The following is a 16,941-nucleotide window of genomic DNA, read 5'->3' on the forward strand; positions in this document are numbered from 1 at the left end:
TCATATATATGTTGTGATAATGACGCAGAAACGGTGCCATTTCAAATGATTTTATAACTAAAAGATTGAGCTTTAAATGTCTTTGTGACTGATTATACGATATGCTAAATTTGGATTTCTTTTATAATGATTCAAATTTTCTTCAAAATATAAAAACAACAAAATACTCGATATTGACTGTTTATTTTGTGTATATAATACGACTATGTTTTCAAGAGGCTATAAACAAACACTCAAGTACTCTGCCCAACAGCGGTAATATACTTCTTCTCTTAATGGCGCGAAATACGCCCATGAACCGCTAATTTTTTCTCAAATGACGTCAGCATGACGCGTTTCTTTGTACGAAACCACTTCAACATCGGAAATTAGGACTAAAAGTAAGTTGAATGATTTTCAATCTCCAGAACTTTCAAGCGCCATGTAAGGTCATTATATAGACAATGGGTTAAAACATTTAAATATAATAGCAGTATTGACCTTGCAACTACAGATAATTGTAACTGTTTTTGATGATATATTTGAGTTGAATGTGTATATTTGGAAACCAGTCACCATCTATAAAGGTAACATGTTATAGCCATTAGCAAGGTTCGCTGTATAGTGCGTAATTTCTGGTGTCTATTACGTACACTTAGCATATATCGTATAAAATTCACACAGCTGTGAAAGTGTCGGTCATTTTGTTTTAGGTCCCACACGCTTTTCTTTATGTTGGGTGGCAGCCCGGTTTGCTGGTGCCTGCAAAAATCATATAATCATATAAAGATAATAGCTTCAACGTTTTTTTGTACAAGTATTGTATCATTTTCAGATGAGATAAAAATCGGGAAATTATCATATCAACTTAATTATAAATCAGGACGGATAACAATTACGTCATACCTATAAGTCTGCCACTTCAAATTATCTATGGACTCGACTCAATAATTCAATAGGTTTGACATCCTCGCCGTGCTTTAGATCGACAATAGCCTGTTTCTCATTTGTGCGAATTCGTAAGCAATTCTTTCCCACTTCTGCTGTCGTGATTAGATACATATCTATGTTAAGTTATGTTATCAAAGAAAAAGGCGTCAGTTTAAGCAAGAGAATTCAGCCAAGCTACAATTATAAGGGCTGAACAAAGTGCTCAAAGAATATCATTGAAAATGCTATATTGACTATGCCGAACAGGAAAACCGTCGCTGTTATTGTGACTCCATGCATATATAGAAAAGGTTTCTTTTATTAACATAAAATTCTAAACCTTAATTAAATCAAAACTTCAGACTTTAAATGTACCAAGAACATTAGGAGAAAAGTCGATCAGTTCATATCGAGTCATGTCCCAGGGATATTGTGAAATCAACATCCCTAAAGAAAATATTTCATTCACGAGTAAATAGCGGCAATATTCTCTTATATTAAGCTTGAAACTTATGCCCCCATTATGCTTTGCGCGTTTTGTGTTAAAGGTTTATTGTTTAATTAACGTGCAATATATACATTTATATGACCCTCAAACATTGTTCTTAAATATATTGTAAGAAATATAACTAGGTTAAAACCAGGTTGTTCTTCAACTGTACCCTAGCTATTACAATGTCATCAGCAAAGCTGGACTGGTTAAATTGCAATCGGCACACAGCTAATAACCAGAATATTAAGAAAATTATGAGTGTGATCAATGATGAATAATTTCCACGATCGTCCTTCAAACCCATAATGGCAGACTTCGAGAATGGCAGAAAATACACCAAGCAAAATAGCAATATTGATTGCCTCAGGAACACTCGTCACTGACCTATATATGGCGGCAAAGAAGATATACTTTTACACACAGAGACCGTCGGTCGATTCGTTAATCAACGTGACGTGTCGTCAGTACAACGTTGGAAAAAATCCCTTCTTCGCTTAAAAAATCGGAACACATCTTGATGTTTTCAACGTAGGAGGGGGGGAGGGGGTTGTGCCCCAATGTCCCTTATTTATGCAGCTCTAATGAATGTAATGGCATAGTAGACCTACGTCAGTAAATTTACTAGTTTTATATGCTCATGTACGGCAAAACATTGACTGGGTTTGGTTAAAAAGCCAATTAAAGCCAATTTTTGACTCAATTATATGACTCAACCAAGTAAACTGTTCGTGTGTACGGTTGGCCAAGAGAGATTGCTTGTCCTTCTATTAACTGTATTCGCAGACACGATGAAGTCCTAATAATTAACACGATTGAAATTATGCCCACTCAGTCAACCTCTAAAAACGTGTGTTTATACCGCAAGCAAGTCGGAGATTTATCATTTCGTAAATAATAATACCAAAGACAATACACTTACGGTAGGAAATAGAACTGGAGCAGCAACGCCAGGAAGACGCTAGAAATAAGCCCTATTCCATAGTTTATTTTAACACTTAATAGATTCTTTATTTCGTCTATGCTACAGCCAGGAAAAACAAGACATGACCATTGCTTTCCAACCAAAAGTGGCGAATACCAAAACGCACCAAGAAATTGACTTGCGATTATTGACACAACTATGTCAAACATTACAGACCTAGGAAAATAAAAAAGTGACGTTTGTTTGCCCTGACGTTTGTCCCGGTCATTGATAAAACCTTCTCCAACTTTCATCGAAACTGACATCAATAGTAACATTAGTTGAGCAGTTTACACATAGGCAGCCTAATTACAGTAGTTAGTCTTGGTATACAGTAGTTAATTATGGTATACAGTATATATATTACTGGATTATACTACATAGCTAACAATTCTATTGCCATTGAGCTGCCGGTGGTTTATATATGTAACCAGTTTCACGATGTTTCCCAAGCTGATTGATCTTTCCGTAACGAATTTAGTCGTTCCAAAAATTCATGAAAAAGTTTCGCATAAAAAGTTTATCCTAATTTGGAAGTGGCAGTTGTTGTGCAAGTATATCATACCTACAACAATGCACCATCCCCTCTTACGAAAACACGCACTGTTGTATTGCTGAAGTAAGCTTTCAAAGGCCAGTTATACACAAAAATTCCAACTACATCTATTTTTCTTATAATGAAATAGCAGTTAATTCGTCGCGTAGAAGTGTCGCAAGTTCGTAGTAATGCAGGGGGGAGTTGTATACAGAATTCACTAGGGGTCGCAAGTTCACAGTAATACAGCGATTGTATGCAGAGTTCACTGGTGGTCCAATTTTGGTTTATATTTATACATGATAACTCATATCCAAACGTGATAAAACATCCTTGTATAGCACAGGTCTTTATGTAATATCCAATTATCTATATTTGCAATAAACAATCACGGTTTCCATGTTTGGATGGCCTGAGCCAAACACGTGGGAATGTTGCGAGAGTCAGAAAAGCGCACGAAACGCGAGCCAAAGGCACGTGATTTGGGAAGCAACATTCCCAAGCGCTTGGATGATTGGATCAGGTCATCCAATGATCCAAACACGGGAAACCATTAAGTATTGTTTTTTGCAAATATTGATGATTAGATATTACATAAGGACTTGTGCAATACAAAAATAACAACAAAGGGTAGTGTTCCAACTTCCAAGTTTGATTTCCATAAGCGAATATATTACTTAATTAAATTCCGCCCGTTTTAGATGATTTAGATGGCCTGATCCAAACACGGGCTTCGACCAATCAGAACACACGTTATATACCTGTATAGTTTCTCCTACCATTCATGGCTGAACATAGCAGTACTCTTAAAAGACGAAAGCTTGATATAGATCGCGTTCACATCAATCTATCGCAGAGAGAACTGCAACGCTACATTCTTGAGATAGCTAAAGAACCCGTTGTGTTTTTGGACAAGATATCAGATTGGAAAAGTCTTTCATGGACGCCTGAAACCCTGGCAAAACAGCTCTCAAATGCGCGCACTCGATTCCGATTTTGCCCGCGTATATCATCGAGCCAGTACCGCTTTCCTGCTAAGCATGCTGTTATGGAGACCGATTGCCAGTTTGTGGAAGGAACATTTAAAGATTTTTACAAGTGGTTGACATGCACCGAGGAGAACTCGCAAGATTTGGTGTTTAAAAAGTTTCCAAGGAAAGGTAAAACGTTTAAGATCTAGCTTACCTTTAGAGCTATATTCAGTCCGTTATATGATGTCGCTCCTTGTCTGTACGTGTGATTTGGTGTACGAGGCAGGCAATTTGAGGCAAACTCAGGCATATATAGGCGAATTTGTGACAAATAAGATTGATGCCCGGAAATGGTATTTAGGTACCTCAATGATCTTTTGTGTTCTTTAATTCTCTTCCAACAGACAAAACATTTTTACACCCGTGCAATGTACATAATTAGCAATCAGCAATTTGTCCTTTCTTATAATCACCTTCCCAGAACTTTATATGTTGTCCGAAGACATTTCCCTTTTTAAAGACCAGATTAGTCATCGAAACCGACTGGCGACTGATCGACGGACTTGTACCGATTACACTCTGGATGAAACTTTGTCAAGTTTCTATTGGATCAGTCTATAGTAATTATGCAGAGTAGAAACAGGATGACATAGTGATATTTACCGACTTCAAGTAATCGCCAATATTCTTTATAGTTGTCAAAAATATTTTTGTCTGCCGACTAAAATAGCAATTTTACCAACTGAAACTCAGAATAAATTTTCTGGGGGTGTGTGTGTGTGACACCCCCAACCCCGCTAGCTCCGGGCCTGCTGGTAATACCCTTCCCTGTAGCTAAAAAAAGCAAAAGCTCCTAATAGACCTTATGCATAATGACGTAACAAGCTAGTGACACCTGCAGGGAATTCTGGTCTTAGTAGTCATGGCAGGGAATTTTGAGGTTTTAATTTTTTGCAGCGACTACAAAAACCAGAATTCCCTGCAGGCGTCTCAGCTTGATACGTCATTATGCATAAAGTCTGTTGTCCTTATCATGCACAATGCTTTTCTTTGTAACAATGTTCTTCAAATTGTTTTGGATAGAGCAGACTACTCATGCTATGCTGATTACAAATATATGAAAGACTTATTTGCTGAATGCCCCAATAAACTACATGACATAAACTGGTCCAGTCTTGGTTTTCCATCAAGAACTGGTGAGCAGTCCACATTTTGGATGGGTAGTGTTGAATCATTCACACCATGCCATTATGACAGTTATGGTTGCAACCTGGTTGCTCAGTTATATGGCAGAAAGAAATGGTTATTGTTTTCACCAACACAAAGTGATTGTCTCTATCCCACACGTGTACCTTATGAAGAATCCAGTGTTTTCAGTCCGGTCAATTTTAGAGATCCTGATCATGACAAATTTCCAAAGTTTGAAAATGCAACCTGTTATGAGGTTTGTGTGAAATTATAAAGTGTTAGAAAATCCAGAAATAACAGGAAGCACGATATTGCAGTATCTTTATATAGATATAGCAAATGGTTATGATTGGTTTACTTTAGCCCTTCAACTTATTCTTAATTAAGAAACAAAAAAAAATGATGAACATACTAACAGCACTGACCTTTAAATCCTGGTAGGTTATTCTTGAACCTGGTGATGTTCTATTTGTACCTAAACATTGGTGGCATTATGTTGAATGTTTGGAAACAGCAATTAGTGTTAACACTTGGATTGAAATGGTAAACAGGGCAACATATTTTCATGCCTTGTAACTGTTATCATGATTAACACATGAGATATTTCACACAATTTCAATGAATAGTTTTGAAAAATATAGTATTTAAAGTTTTTTCTTTAGCACACAGATAACTATGATAGAATTGAAGAGGCAATCACAAGGTCTTTGGTAGGTTTAAATCTACTTTTAACTCCATTTAGCTTTACAATTAATAAGCATACAGACTTACTGACGTCTTTTCCGGCTGTGATGGTAGATTGTACTCTGTGTGTTGTACCTTGCCATTGGTTTGTAGACAGTAGATTTCAGAGGTTGATATTTTAGAAACGATTCTATTGTTCACAGCGATTCCTTATTAGATATATCCCTTGAAGTCACAAGAAGCAAAAGTAGATGCTCTGCACTCGGAATTATGGTTGAATCCATCTATGAAAGAGGTACAGTGTAAGTGAAAATGTAGATGGAATGCAGTGAAATTTAGAATTCGGTCAATATGTATTAAAGAACGATCTTTACTTCATGGATACCCAGTTAAATTACTAAACAATTTCCACATTAGCAAGCTTCTTTTCTATGCTAACAAACTAACATTTTTAGACCTAAATCTTGTTCCCAGAGGCAGAGCCATTTCACTCATAGCTCTGCCTCTGGGTACGAGATTAAGATCTATCGCTATTTTTCTCATGACTTAAATATTCCACTCATACCAAAACCAGATGAATTAACAGCACTTCAGCCGTTTTACCCACACTGATGAATTATTTTGCTTGACAGGAGGATTTATCATTCCCTGCAAGCATGCAGTACCTACGTCAAGCTCTGAAACAATACCATCTGGAACAAATGAAAGTCAATCAGGTGGCTGAACCTACGGAAAGTGACAAACTGAGTGAGGATGATTTTATAAAAACTGTCGTGTCACCTGACGTTGTTCGGATAATTGCAAAAAAACTTGTCGAACTCACAAAAGCTACACCGTGACGTTTGTAGCTAAAACATTTACAATGTCACGGGATTCAATGTCACGGGATTTGATGAAGGATGAATATTCCAAGTAGAGATTGAAAACTCACTAATGTTTTCGTGTACACAAGCAATTAAAATACATAATTTGTAGCTTCGCCTTTTTTTCTGGTACAAATCACAATCACTAATTCCTGGCATTCGTTGATCGTATTGATATATGGCTTCATTAAGCATTTTAATCAATGTCAATGAATCAAGTTCAAATCAGCCCTAAATGCTTGATTATGTCTAGACTCGTATCCTGCGCAGGGCAAATAAATTAAATAATAAGAAAAGTCGAAAGTACATAATTATATAGTCATAGTCATAAATGCGTTTTTTATGGTACCAAATACAAAACAGCCAGTGAACCCCAAATGTAGCTATTTTAGTCGATTTCTAGTAACACCTACTAAAATCTTGCACAATCCCAATTAGATCTACTTTAAGTGCATCTACTTGCAGCTAGCCTGAATTTAAGTTGCTGTACGATATAAAAACAACCGAGGGTGGCGCAAAAAAGTTCACACGTTATGAAAACTACGCTACGTTATGAAAACCACGAGATTACAATTCTCGGTTTCAAATTATAAACTCGTGTCTGTAAACCAGTTTTGGACGACTATGCAATGATCCATTGGTTCAGTTTGGACATATGGTTTGGACCGCCAAAAGCCGAGAAATATGTACGTATATATACGTACGAGAAACAAAGTCTTGCGTTTGATGAAAAACGTAGTTTCCAGACGTACAATGAATACAACTTTTAAGAGATTGACCCGATTATTTACAAACTTGGACGCATTCAATTGTATCAGTGTGTCTGCCATGGTATCCGCACCAATTCATGTGTCCCGGTCAAATGCGGGGAAAACATTTTTGTATGGTTGCATGACCTGCATCTTCTGCTTCAATTCATTTTCGAGGTTATCACGAAGAAGTTTAAGAGACGTCTGGAAAAAAGGAATTAAATTCTGAGTTTACACCTAAGAATCCCGGAGATTTGCATGATACACGAAAATAGAAGTTATAAAAAATCCACAGGTCAGGTATCAAATAATAAATTCCTAAGTATAGCTCCGGGCACTGCAGCGCGGAATCGCAAGGTCGCAGACAGACAGATTGTGAGTTCTATCCAAACACAGAATACCTGTTCGCTCGTCAAAAGGGAGAACGCTTCAACATTCTTTCCTGTCGATCGTTGTTCATTTTCATATTTTTCCAATTCACGATCCAATTCAGTCCTGAAGAAACAGAAATACTTGATCGACAAAATATAGCCTCCCTGACCTTGCCCTGGAAATTTTTTGTTTTACGTTTTGTTCAAAGTTATGCAAACGCTTGGAAAGTGAAGACAATGTATAATGTTTTAATAATGGCAATTCGTGTGATCTGTAAATTCTTTCCGGGATATATGGTGATGTAGTTCATATAAGCCAAGCAGAAAGTATGGGATTTGCGATGTCAAGAACGACTAAGTTGTTTTATAAAATAGCTGCTCTGCATGCATTTCGAAAATAACTCACCTTCTTTGTAACTGTCGGTCTATTTCTCTTCGCAGCTCTACCAAATCTTGCGCCAGCTAGAAAGAGTTGACAAATGACAATTATAGGTGCACATGCATTTATCACTCACTATAATACATATATGCGTGATAACAAATTCTTAGAGTTTTGGCTTGAAATGCTAACTGCGGCATGTTCGTGCTGGGAAATACGATCTTTTCCCTGGTTGGGACAGTCGGATTAAGTCAACTATGAACTTCGTGTATATGGTCCTGTCTGAAGAGGTTCGCTATACATAAAGTCGCTATAATTAAACTAAGTTCAATGGCAACCTTTCGAAATATGCCACAAGTAATGCATTTTTTACCTGGACATGTTGTTCGAATAAATCCAAAGACTCTTGACTTTCCGGAATTGGGGGTATTGGCTAAAAATTATAAAACGGAATAAGCTGATTCAAAGCATGGCATCGGTATGAAAAAGATGTGTATTAACTATTATTAAACGATTTTTTATTCCCCTGCCGTCCATTAAGAAATTATTTCTTCCCATGGGCATGTATATCTTTGCCACATTTGCCAGTAGTGTGTTTCTTTGCATGATTGTCTCCTTTGCCTAAGACCCTTTGACTCCTGATTATATAAGGGCTGTTTTCCACTGTCGCGTTTTTTTACGTACGTATACGTAAGAAGTTTAAAATAATCTAAATGATACTTATGAAATCAACGATTGAACAGTTGCATAGGGTTTGATTCTGTTGAAGATTTGGTGTTTTTTCTGCATGGTATAGAATTTATCAAATAACAACTTAGAGAGTTTTAAGCTTTTACGCACGTGCATGCATGCATGCAAAAAAACGCGACGATGGAAGCAGCCTTAAGGAAATTATATCGAGGACTATATGCCACTGATTAAAAATTTGGGCCTAATCATCGATAATGGGTCTAGTATATATAATTATGAAAAAGCGCCAACCTGCAAATTAAAATCTAAATCATCGACGTACATCATATCGCCACGAAAAGACGGTAAGGTAACATCTACAGAAGGTAAAAAAACAACATTTTTGGTTTCATCTATGCGTAAGAGATCGCATTTAATGTACAAAATAAACAGCCATGCATGACCTATCCTATGCCTATCACTGATTCCTATCCCCTCTCATGTAAATAACCGTAACGTGTCCCCCCATCTGTTCCATATACCCTTTTATAGCCTTGTATACTCCATTTTGTACCCAAAAGCGCGTCTTATCCCAATGCATCCGTTTCACGTTCATCCTATTTTAGGCACGAATCTTGTGTTCTTGCCACTAAGTTTGGAAACCAATGCTTGCAAGCACGATCTCCCTTAAGACCTGGGGTTTTAGTCGTAATAAACATGGTATCAGACTAGAACCATTTGGGAGATGCTGAAAACTAGTTGGCTGACATTGAAAAGCATGCAAAATTACTTTGGTGAAGGTGAACACGAGTCTTTACAGACTAGAACCATTTCGGAGATGCTGAAAACTGGCTGACATTGAAAAGCATGCAAAATTACTTTGGTGAATGTGAACACGAGTCTTTACTTTTACTTAACCTCGCATCGTTTAAATACCTGAATTATGTCGTAATCTCGACCCATGTTCCTTGTCCTTCTCGTGGTAAACATCAGCTGAGACTGACCTGCGGAAATCATGACTATTGTCCATATGTGGTTGTTCGTCTCCTTGCTCATTGTTGAAAACTTGCGTAAGAGCCAGCCGTACGTCCAAGAGATTAACTTCTCCTTTATTGGAGCCAATCACAGGCGTGTTATGAGGAGGAATATTGCCGGACACTGGCGACGTGCTTCCATGGGTATTTGACAGAGGAACGTCTATTGTATCCGTGTTATTCAAAATTTCTTCTTGTTCTTCCAATTCAGAACTCTGTAAAATATCTTCTTCAGACAAGTCAGTGTTTCCGGTATTATCCTCAAAACAACTTGGGTCAGGAACATCCGTTGGTAGCAGCCCCTCAGCACCTTCTTCTGCAGTAATAAGTAAAGGTGATTCTTCCACTTCGAGCACTTCCCTCACCTCGTTTGTGGCAAGAGGCTGCTTGCTTGGGAGTACTTTAGTGAAAGCACTATTTTCATACCCCATGTTAGGAGCATGAAGATCATTAGCTTTTTCAGGCTCGCAAATCTCAAATTCCTTGTTTGAGCCATCGATTAAGTTAGACTCATTAACATTTTCAGGCATAAAGGCCTCAAAAGTAATTCCACCAACGCAAGAATCGCTCTTGGATATCTCGGCATTGCTAGATGACGCGTTGGCATCGTCGAACGGACGTTCACTCCGAATTATGGGATCTGATTGAGTTTCCAAGCTACTGAGATATTGAGTATCCTCTGAAGGCGATTCGTGGTCGCCGGCTGCTTCTTTGGCGGGAAAAACAATTGGTTTGTCGTGACCGTGAAAAAACTATAAACAACAAATATTAGGTTTTGATAATTTTGCCGTAATGTATGATAAGTTGGCTCATTGCAAAACGGTAAAGATAGATAACTGAATTTCAAAAGCGAAGATGTTGTACAAACTAAAATTAAATGAAGTTATGTCAAACCATATACGCAGGAGCTGTTAGGAAAAAATCCCCGTTTAAAGGCCTCCCAGTCCCCACTTCTTGTTTTCAAGGTAATTAGGAACGAGCCATGTCTAATAACTTCGTAAACAAGCTTAGTAATAACCTTGGCGGTTTTGACATCACTCAGGGGACATAAACCACTGTACTGAATCAAGCTTCTTTTCGAATGAACTATAGCTGGTTTTCAAATCAGAATCTAATTAGGTGACATTTTGTGCCGTGCCGTGCCGTGCCGATAAATTGACTGTGGTGTAAACGGGGCTTTAATCGACTTTACTGACAAGAAAATGTCTTATCCTATGCAGCCGGAAAAATAGAAGGATTCCTGCATCTCTTCCAGTAGGCGGCCATATCTGTGCATGACTAATTGTACAATCACATGTGTAGTAACTATTAATTGACATGAACGTATAAATCTGACAACTAAGACTAGAGGTGAAACTTCCAACCTGCATTAAATGCTGCAGAAAAGGAACGATTTTTGAAAACGACGGTCGTTTAATGGGTTCTTTGTCCCAACATCTATAGAAAAGATAGCAAATTATCTTTCTAAATTATCTAAACAATTTTCATCCTGTAGAGTGATGCAACTGTATTCTGCTTTAGTTATGAAAAACACTAAATTTCATTCCCTCTTTTAGGCATTAACACCAAGCAAATACCGACAATAGCTATATAGGTACATGTAAATCCATGTATAACGTACCGCGTCATTAGCGTTTCAAGTGGTTTAGGTATTCCCTGGATCGGGGAAGGTCGTCTACCTAGAGTGGTACAAGTGAAGTAGGATTTTTACTTGGGAACAGAATATGTTAGGGTTAGGGTGGGTTGAGGTTAGGGTGGGTTGAGGTTAGGGTGGGTTGAGGTTAGGGTGGGTTGAAGTTAGGGTGGGTTGAGGTTAGCGTGGGTTGAGGTTAGCGTGGGTTGAGGTTAGGGTGAGTTGAGGTTAGGGTGGGTTGAAGTTAGGGTGGGTTGAAGTTAGCGTGGGTTGAGGTTAGGGTGGGTTGAGGTTAGGGTGAGTTGAGGTTAGGGTGAGTTGAGGTTAGGGTGAGTTGAGGTTAGGGTGAGTTGAGGTTAGGGTGAGTTGAGGTTAGGGTGAGTTGAGGTTAGGGTGAGTTGAGGTTAGGGTGAGTTGAGGTTAGGGTGAGTTGAGGTTAGGGTGAGTTGAGGTTAGGGTGAGTTGAGGTTAGGGTGGGTTGAGATTAGGTGGTTTCATTCACATTCAACTATCGTTAGTGACAGAGTTTGCCAATTAGAATCACTCTTTGGAATTAATTACAATTTAAGTATGAAAAATGTAGTTAAGAGTTTATATCAAAAGATAGATATCAAAAAAGAAATTAAAGCATTTAGGAATGAAATACCTTGGTGAACTGCCCACATAACCCTCAAAGCTGGGCCACCTATATCATCATAAGGCTTACGCCGTGACGCCATTTGCCATATTATAACCCCAAAACTAAAAGTGTATTACAGATAGTTTGATCAGGATACAATACGTAGAGAATAATACATGGATGCGCGAAAATATGGAATTTATTTACAGAGTACTGCATATTATATAATAAAATATAATAAAAACAAAATATGAAATTTATTTCAACACTTAAAATAAATTCCATATTTCTGTGCATCATGTATTATTCTCTATATAATGCGAGATCCCTTTATTGCCCAGTCAGTGGCTATGGCTACAATTATTACTAATAATTACCTCAATAATGATCATAATTAGTCAGAATTAACAAAATATTACAATACTCATTACTCATGCTCATAAACATACCTATAAACATCAATCTTCTCAGTATATTTGTCACCTAAAATATACATGTTAAAACAAAAAAATTTACATGGTGTTTCTCGATAAGTTTGCATTAAAGACTCATATGAACATCAGTTAGCTTTTCTGTTACATATAAATAACCATTTTTTTATAGTTCGTGAATTCTTCTTGATTGTTACTTATTCAAATAACTGGATTAAAAGAAATCGAGGCCAGATAGCCCCATTAATTTTGTAATATTTCGATTCTTCCAAGCTCTAAAATCGTCTTGGTATAACCCAAAATTAGTCTGACCCCGATGAAGTGCAGATCCATACAATCTGTGCAGCCATTCTTTTAATAAAAGGTTTTAAAAAAGCTATGTTATTCTCGGCTATTCAACCATATCAACATGCATATGGTACCTTCAAACACTTCAGGTGCCATCCAGGCTGCACTTCCCTTATTGTTGGTCATATAAGTTTGCATATCACATGCTGTGCCAAAATCACCAATTTTTAAAAGTGTATGTGTGCTATCCAACAGCAAACTTTTAAGAGAAAGAAAACATCAAAATTATAGTGACAGTCAATGTGTGGCATATGTATTTTAATTACACCCCCAACCTGTTCCCGCTACAATCCTCTCTGCCGGTAACAATTTTGTCTTATTCATAAGGGCTTTCACAAAATTAGAACTTTCGATGTTTGGGAAATTAGTGGATCTCATTAAGCATTTTAACTAGTGATTCGATCAGTGGTTGGAAAGCTTAATCTAATCTAAATTGTTATAATAAACTTGAAATGTTTCAGCGATTGTGCAGTCACTCACATACAATGAAAAATATTCTGAAAAACACAACACTCTATGAAAATGTTGAATATACAGTAATTTGTTTGGGTTACATACTTTGGAGGCTTCAGATCTCGATGGATGATGGACTTTGGTTTAGTTCCATGTAAGTACTCAACACCCTTGGCACACTGCAGTGCCCAGCTAATAGCATGAGCAGCCGTATACTCTGGACAGGCTATGCAATTTTCCCAGCCATGTAACACTTGAAAAGAAATCACAGACAGAAACAAATTACAATAAGGCACATATATAATGCATAATTATAATGTATTAGGTGTAACATATATTGTTATATAACTTATATGACTTTTTAAGATCCTCTATTCTGATTGGTTGTCGAGCGGTCTGTAAAAACCCATACCCGAACTCTGGTCCATATATTTTGTATGTAATTCTCATGCAGTTCAGCCATATAATAAACAAATTATTGACCTGGTATGTTCGATCTGTACTGTGAAATATCAGACCAAAGTTTTTTTTGCATAAACCTAGCTCGTTCTTTCAACGCTTGGTCCATACTAAAAAGCCTCTTTCTGATATTTCACATTACAGACCTCACTCTTGGTCAATAATCAGTTCATATATAATATATATAAATTAGATTAATTCATGAACTCACAATTATATAGAGATCCTCCCTCAGCAAACTCCATAATAAGGCATATCTTTAAAAAAATGGTAACATGTGCTTTTAATATAAATAATTCTCTTATATTAATTAGAAGGGAAAGCAGGACTGCTGATTAAATTGCCCCTTGGCCTTGCCCTTATTCATATTAAAGTACAAATCATTTGAAAGTTGCAACTAGAAAAAGCTTGCAAAAAATAAGTTTTCAAAACCAGAAAACATTAGAAACTTTGAAGCATATACCCTTCGATTTCTACCCAAAGGCTCAAGTCAATGCAATACTTTAGAACTTCCATTATCATTTCTAAAGAACTACAGTAGGGTCTCTTAAATCAGAATCTCTTAGGGATTTTCAAACAATATTCGGAGGCATACGAAAAGAAAAAGCTAAACTGACCGGATTATGAACTACTCCATATAGCTTGATGATATTCTGATGCTTTACCCTTGACATCTGCTGGGCCTACATGACAAAGGAAATATATGCACAGGGTTGATAATAATACTATGTAAATGTAATATTAGTAATATCACAGTCAAACCTGAATTAAGCACTAAGTAGTACTGATCAAAGAGCTCTCTTAATAACAATTCAAAGTCATGTGCAAGTTAAAGCAAAGACACAAAGAACTTAAAAGCAAATAATTTATGTTACCTCAATTGTAAATGCCTTCTGTTCATTGTCAGCCTCAAGTGTCTTTGCTGCTACAATTTTTCCACGCCATTTTGCCTTGTGAACAACACCAAAAGCCCCACGGCCAACTATCTAAAAATTTAATACTTGCTGATTAGGTATAATTAACACTTATTTACTCTGAACGAAGGAAACATTATATTTTGTGGACCCGAGGCCTGTCAATATTGATGGTCGAGGGTACATAAAACATAATGTTTTCTGAGTTCTCGGTAAATTAGTTTTTTATTATATACCACTTGTTAAAAAAACCAACCTACAAGGTAAACAAAGAAATATCTATTTATAAAAGACATAATTTCAAATGGATAAACAGTCTAAAGGTTGCACTTCCAGGTGCGCCGCACATGATTAAAGTTGTTATTTCCCATGAGATAGCATGTTATCTCACTTTGCAGGGGGTCGCGCAGGCATCATCAAAATTTCATCACTCTCATGTGATTCCTTCTCGACCAATGAATAAAAATAACATGATTTAGCATCTCCTTTTAAATCAAGACCCTGGGCATGAGGTTGTTTCAAATTTCAATACCTCCATTAGAAAAGTGCATGCACTCAAGAGATCATTAAATTAGTGCAGTCCTTTGAGAAACCAGCATCAGAGAAAAACTGTCAATGCTATTGAAAAATGTGCCTTAATCATTTCACATGTATCGAAACATCAGTTTACAGTCACTTGGAATATGGGATCTACGATTGTAAATCATGGTGATTAGTAAATTCCAAATTTTGTGAAGAATTTTGCAATCAATATTAGTTTTACAAACAATGTTTCTGTTTAAATTGATTCAAATGTAAGTTTCCAAACTTTTTTGCAGCTGAACCTGCATTAGTATACCATAAGTAATGTCGCATTAAATAGCTGTACCACAAGATGTCAAAATATTTGCATTATGCTGATAACTGATTAAGTCTGATTTAGAAGTTTCATTTTAATAGATTTGCTATTACTTCTAAAACAATTGAAGTGTCCAACGTTCCATTTGAATTCAATTCAGCTTTGAATCAATCGCAAATGTATTTGAATAACGCTAAATCCGTTCGATCCATGCTCACACATTGCTCACCTCAATTTGTTCCACTTCCTTTCGTGGAATTTCCTCCACAAATGTCAAGCAGTCGGTTTCAACATCTTCCCCAGCAAATAAAGTACCGCAGGATGCATCCATAACTCTAAATAAAGTTACCCATTTTATCTATTCCTACAGACGGTGTTTTGAAAGCATTTTAGTGAAATTTTCAATATTCAAAATGTATAAGTTTTTAAAATGCTCTCTGTTGGTATATCAGAGACAGAAATCGAAACCGTATTCTAACCGATTCTAACCGGTTGTTTCCGATCATGTGCCGATTAGCGGTGTCAATCACGTGCCTTGTTGCACGCCAGGGACCAGACGGCCAGTTGTTCAAAGCTGCCGTAAGCCAACGAAAGGCTGTTTTTCATAAATCGTAATTCATCGGCGATGGCTATTGTCGGTGGTGATTGATGCATATAATCCTTTCAGTTTGTCTATCGAAGAAAATTATATACTTCAATAACTTCATTGATCACCGACAATAGATCGTAGACCATCGCCGATGAATTACGACATATGAAAACCAAAGCCAAAGTTCACACTTCACCGCGAAATTTTATGAGCATAAAAGATCTGCTTTGGATCATAATTACCAGGGTCCGGTTGTATGAAAGCCGGATAGCACATTAGCACTATCCCGCTTAATAAAATTGCCCGTTGTTGGATATGACTTAAATGACTCGTTCGCATCTATCAAACGAAGAAAATCGCATTTAAAATCGCAGCAAAATTGCAAGTGTAAACGGGCCTTTAGAGGCTTTAGTATTCCTAAATCGAGGATCCTCTTTAATAATTGTTGGCTCCACAGCTGACTCTTCCACAGTCCCTAACGAAGCGATGAAAATTGATGACGCAAAGGATCATGGGAATGCGCCGAGGCGCTCCACAACTGAAATTCTATCTCTTTTGGAACATTTTTAGCACAGTTGAAAAAATTTCTGTCCGGTGGATAGCCCTATCTGGCTTTCATCTTCATACAACCGGCCCCAGTGTGACAAAGCAGCAGTAGTATAAAAATACTACAAGACATCATTATTATTAATTAGGCAAATGAATTGATTTCAAATATTTGGGTTGGGATTCGGTAATATTTACACTTTTACATGGCCTTTGACATGAGGCTTTAACGTGGCAAAATTAAAACCTTTAGAAGTTGCTACCGACAAAGAACATTGTATGATGATGGATCACAATAAAAATAT

The 16,941-nt window shown here is 37.0% G+C and overlaps 2 protein-coding genes and 1 long non-coding RNA gene across 4 annotated transcripts; 1 reads left to right on the forward strand and 2 right to left on the reverse strand.

The window, feature by feature from the left end:
- Positions 1–206: 206 nt before the first annotated feature.
- Positions 207–4,989, reverse strand: LOC114526272. Its single transcript, XR_003687332.1, has 4 exons — positions 4,084–4,989; positions 2,322–2,540; positions 886–1,786; positions 207–741 (listed from the first exon to the last, which is right to left on the reverse strand). It is a non-coding gene; the product is annotated as an uncharacterized LOC114526272 (long non-coding RNA).
- On the forward strand, positions 482–6,714 carry LOC114526270 (HSPB1-associated protein 1-like). Of its 2 annotated transcripts, XM_028547823.1 has the most exons (8): positions 482–566; positions 693–796; positions 3,600–4,058; positions 4,958–5,313; positions 5,499–5,600; positions 5,720–5,767; positions 5,959–6,036; positions 6,374–6,714. In XM_028547823.1, the coding sequence occupies exons 3-8, from the start codon at positions 3,683–3,685 to the stop codon at positions 6,578–6,580; spliced, it is 1,167 nt and encodes a 388-aa protein (XP_028403624.1). In that variant the 5' UTR covers positions 482–566; positions 693–796; positions 3,600–3,682; the 3' UTR covers positions 6,581–6,714. The 2 variants fall into 2 exon arrangements, with proteins under 2 accessions (XP_028403624.1, XP_028403625.1); XM_028547824.1 differs by lacking the exons at positions 482–566; positions 693–796 and having other exon boundaries at positions 3,970–4,058; positions 4,953–5,313; positions 6,374–6,713.
- An 18-nt stretch (positions 6,715–6,732) lies between these two features.
- LOC114526269 (mitogen-activated protein kinase kinase kinase 7-like) lies at positions 6,733–15,961 on the reverse strand. The gene is made up of 16 exons (XM_028547822.1): positions 15,731–15,961; positions 14,625–14,735; positions 14,367–14,432; positions 13,961–14,006; positions 13,396–13,543; positions 12,912–13,036; positions 12,508–12,541; positions 12,086–12,180; positions 11,428–11,485; positions 11,171–11,243; positions 9,709–10,558; positions 9,085–9,149; positions 8,477–8,536; positions 8,131–8,186; positions 7,755–7,848; positions 6,733–7,557 (listed from the first exon to the last, which is right to left on the reverse strand). Exons 1-16 carry the CDS (start codon positions 15,830–15,832, stop codon positions 7,450–7,452), a joined length of 2,091 nt encoding a protein of 696 aa, XP_028403623.1. The 5' UTR covers positions 15,833–15,961; the 3' UTR covers positions 6,733–7,449.
- Between the last annotated feature and the right edge of the window lie 980 nt (positions 15,962–16,941).

The sequence above is a fragment of the Dendronephthya gigantea genome, unplaced genomic scaffold, assembly GCF_004324835.1.
Source record: "Dendronephthya gigantea isolate DGI-Jeju-01 unplaced genomic scaffold, DenGig_1.0 000038F, whole genome shotgun sequence".
NCBI lineage: Eukaryota > Metazoa > Cnidaria > Anthozoa > Malacalcyonacea > Nephtheidae > Dendronephthya > Dendronephthya gigantea.